Source organism: Anastrepha obliqua, chromosome 4 (assembly GCF_027943255.1).
Source record: "Anastrepha obliqua isolate idAnaObli1 chromosome 4, idAnaObli1_1.0, whole genome shotgun sequence".
Lineage (NCBI taxonomy): Eukaryota > Metazoa > Arthropoda > Insecta > Diptera > Tephritidae > Anastrepha > Anastrepha obliqua.
This window is the reverse complement of record NC_072895.1, coordinates 85336173-85339584: the sequence shown is the minus strand read 5'-3', so window position 1 is coordinate 85339584 and position 3412 is coordinate 85336173. Positions and strand designations below refer to the sequence as shown.

At 33.7% G+C, this 3412-nt stretch overlaps 1 protein-coding gene across 1 annotated transcript; it reads right to left on the bottom strand.

Moving 5' to 3' along the window:
* Positions 1-207: 207 nt before the first annotated feature.
* LOC129244864 (protein mago nashi) lies at positions 208-1003 on the bottom strand. The gene is made up of 3 exons (XM_054882752.1): positions 899-1003; positions 552-817; positions 208-488 (listed from the first exon to the last, which is right to left on the bottom strand). Exons 2-3 carry the CDS (start codon positions 810-812, stop codon positions 306-308), a joined length of 444 nt encoding a protein of 147 aa, XP_054738727.1. The 5' UTR covers positions 813-817; positions 899-1003; the 3' UTR covers positions 208-305.
* Positions 1004-3412: the final 2409 nt, after the last annotated feature.

Genomic DNA, 3412 nt, shown 5'->3' with positions numbered 1-3412 from the left:
ATGCTCTTGTTTCGTATGCGATTTATATACTTCCAGCTTGGCCGTATTGAGCAAGTTTTAGCGATCTTGTTACAACAGCCGCTTTGCAAGCCAAGATACATTCTTGTATACTTTAAATAAGCACCTTAGATTCCGGTGGCTAATGCAAAAAATATGCTGCATAACAAATATAAATATCAATAAAATAAAAAAATGCAAAATAAGAGCTTATATGGAGATGTTTACAGTTTACATTTATATTGAGATGTAAGCAAATATAAAATGGAAAATTAAATACGTAAAGAGAGTACTACTAAATTAAAATATTATATAGGCTTAATTTTGAAGTGCAGTCCAATTAGTGAAAATACTAAGCACTTTAAATCTTGCACCAAATAATAGAAGCAACGTAGACCTTCAGGATCTTTTGACCGATTGACATCAACCAGAGAGCCGGTCTTCGATGTTGTGAAGGATATATGTTCATCGCCAATGACAATTTCCAGTTCCTAGATATTAAACAGATTTTAAATGTATACCCTTGTATGGAGGCTTTAGTTTTTCTCACTAACCTGTCTGCCCACTCGATCCGGTGGTGGCCAAGGCGAATCATCTTCGGCCATAATTTCTGAATCTAAAATTATTCTTTTTAATTCTTCCATTACAGACTGATGCACAAAGGCCTCCTTTCGGATCATTGTGTCGTTCTTATAATTTGAGTTGTTGGCATAGCGCAGTTTACCGTCTGGCCGGAATTCGAACTCCAGGAATTCATGTCCGAACTTGCCCTTGTGACCTACGTAGTAACGTAGATAGAAATCCTCCGTAGACATAATATCTAATAAAATATTGGTTAAATCAAAATAAAATATTTGTATAAAAAAATAAACTATTTATTTCTAATATTTCACTCACTAACCTTATTTTTGCCGGACTTTTATGCCGTGCGAATTGTCAAACTTTCTAAACCTATGTTACACTGTGATGCCATACTATTCGATATTTGTAAAAGTCTAATAGTTGTGTTCGGGTATTTTTCCGGGCACAATTATCTACCAAAGAAATTTGAGAGTTTGACGAGGAGAAACATGTATCTGTCAATTTTCATTGCAATTTAGTTTTAAATTTTTTTATTGATTTTATTTTATAATTTTGAAAAAAAGTTATTGTGAATAGACACTGACTTTATTACATTCAATCCAATTTAGAAGATTATTTGTTAATTTGAAATATATGAGTTTTCTAATACATTCCGCATATGGTAGTGGTTGAACAAAATTGACTAACTGCTTCCTAGTACCAAAGTCTTATGTAAAATATGTAAAATTAGAACAAAGGTTACAATTTTCTTTATTTATGAATTTCAGCCGGGAAGTTCTGCATGATCGAATCTTTTCTCTGGGCGATTTTTTGAATATATTGTGACAAATCAGGAACACTTGCGAAACTATTGGCAATACCGAGTTACATCATTCACTTAAATAAAAACATGAGTGCCAGATGACAAGAAAGAAGTTAAGAATGTTAGAAAAGCATAGAGATGGTGAGCGGAGAAATGGTGAATAGAGAAACCTAATGGTGCTCACACTCACCAAAGTATCATAGTTCCTCTCCGTTGCCCGTAGGATACACAAAATTGAGCAAAACTTATTCCGTAGAAAACAACTGCCTTCTTGTAGTTACATATTACACAATACATCGGTTTGTGTGGGTTTGTGTTTGGTTGCATCTACACAATGTTGCCATTGATATTTTTGCATACACACATTTACACATATCCGCGCTATCAGTTACAATTTTTCAATGTTTAATTAAGCAAAGCCAAAAATCAACAACTGCAAATAGTTTATTTATCTATAGTTAACATTATTCAACATTGTTTTTATGATATTTTAATAAAAAATAAATTTTTTCTAAGTTTATTTTGTAAATGATTTCGAAATGTACTGTATGGCAACACTATGTGGTGAGAGAACAATCAGCTGACACGATTCTACGAAATCAATCCAAAATCCCATGTCAATCAGCTACGATACTACATGGGGCTCTCATTTGTTCCATAGTGTTAGCTGATATGGGCGTACGTTGGTGAGTGTGAGCACCATAATGATAGTTTCTGTATACCGTAACATTAGTTTGGAATTTTATTAAGCAATCTATGATCGTGTGATCGAACTTGCAGAAATCATAAAAAAACGTTTTACATGTAGAAAAGCGTATCAATATTAAATGGTAAATTATTGTGTATAAATAGGGCTCAATTATGTCTTTGCTTTGCCTATTAACCGCGAATTGGCACATTCTTTGAATATGAAAATATTTTTAATATTTATATATTTGGTTTACATATTTAAAATATTTTAATATTTTTTTAGTATATCACAGACATAAATCGTCTGCTGATGTACAATGCTGAGTAAGTTTTTAAAAACAAACAACGATTTCAATTTCGGTTGGAATGGGTTTCTCAACTTATTTGTTTCTTAAATGTCTCTCTTTCGTATTATTTTGAAATTGCTTTATCTGGCAGCGCTGATAGGATTGTAGCAAAGCGTTGCCAACGATGCTGCGAATTTTAGTCAAAATAAAACGCCAAGATTGCTGTCAGATTATTATAATTTATAAAGAATGTAATTTAATTAAAAGTTCGAAACGGCACTATTGAATTGATGAGCGATTTCTTGACGTAGCTCGTGCCAATAATCTTAGAAAGTTCGGTGTAGCTATAGATTCAACAAATACCCGATTAAGAAAAATTGCGTGCATTTAAAACAACAATGTTGCTGGTAATAACAGTAGCTGTGGCAGTAGGAACAATGGCGGCAACAACGATGTTGATAGCAGCGACGTCGGCAAGGCCATTTGCTACAAAGTAGATGCAGAAAGAAGTAGCAACGAAAGACAAAAAATGTAGGTTGCAGCAGTAGACGACGTAGTAGTGAAAAATTACAGGATTCCTTGCATTTAATGTTTTATAAGTTAATAAAAAGAGCACTAAACGAAGGTTTTTGCTAAATTTGGAGCAGGTAAGTAAATATTTGAATAATATAAGATGAAAAACTTCTGTAAGTTCTTCAACCGATTAGTGTGAAATCATGTAAATTAAATTTGTTTTGTTGTAAAGCCGCAACATACAAGGGTGGAATGGAAGGAGGCAGATAGTGCTACGCACAGTTGGAATGGGGAGGTGGCCCTTCAAATTTTGAGGCACAAACGTGTCATGGGCTGAACATAAAGCTTCCTAAGTGTGTAAATAGAAATCTCTGTACTGTCGCTTTAATAACATGGTTTAGGGTTGAGGGGAGAGGAGTTTTAAATACAAAATGGTTGCATCTAAAAGGGGGGAAAAGTTTCGCGCCGAAAACGTGTAAGGAGTAAAAAGAAGCGTCTTCGGGGAGACTACCATGATATTATATCGGTCAAAGTAATTTTA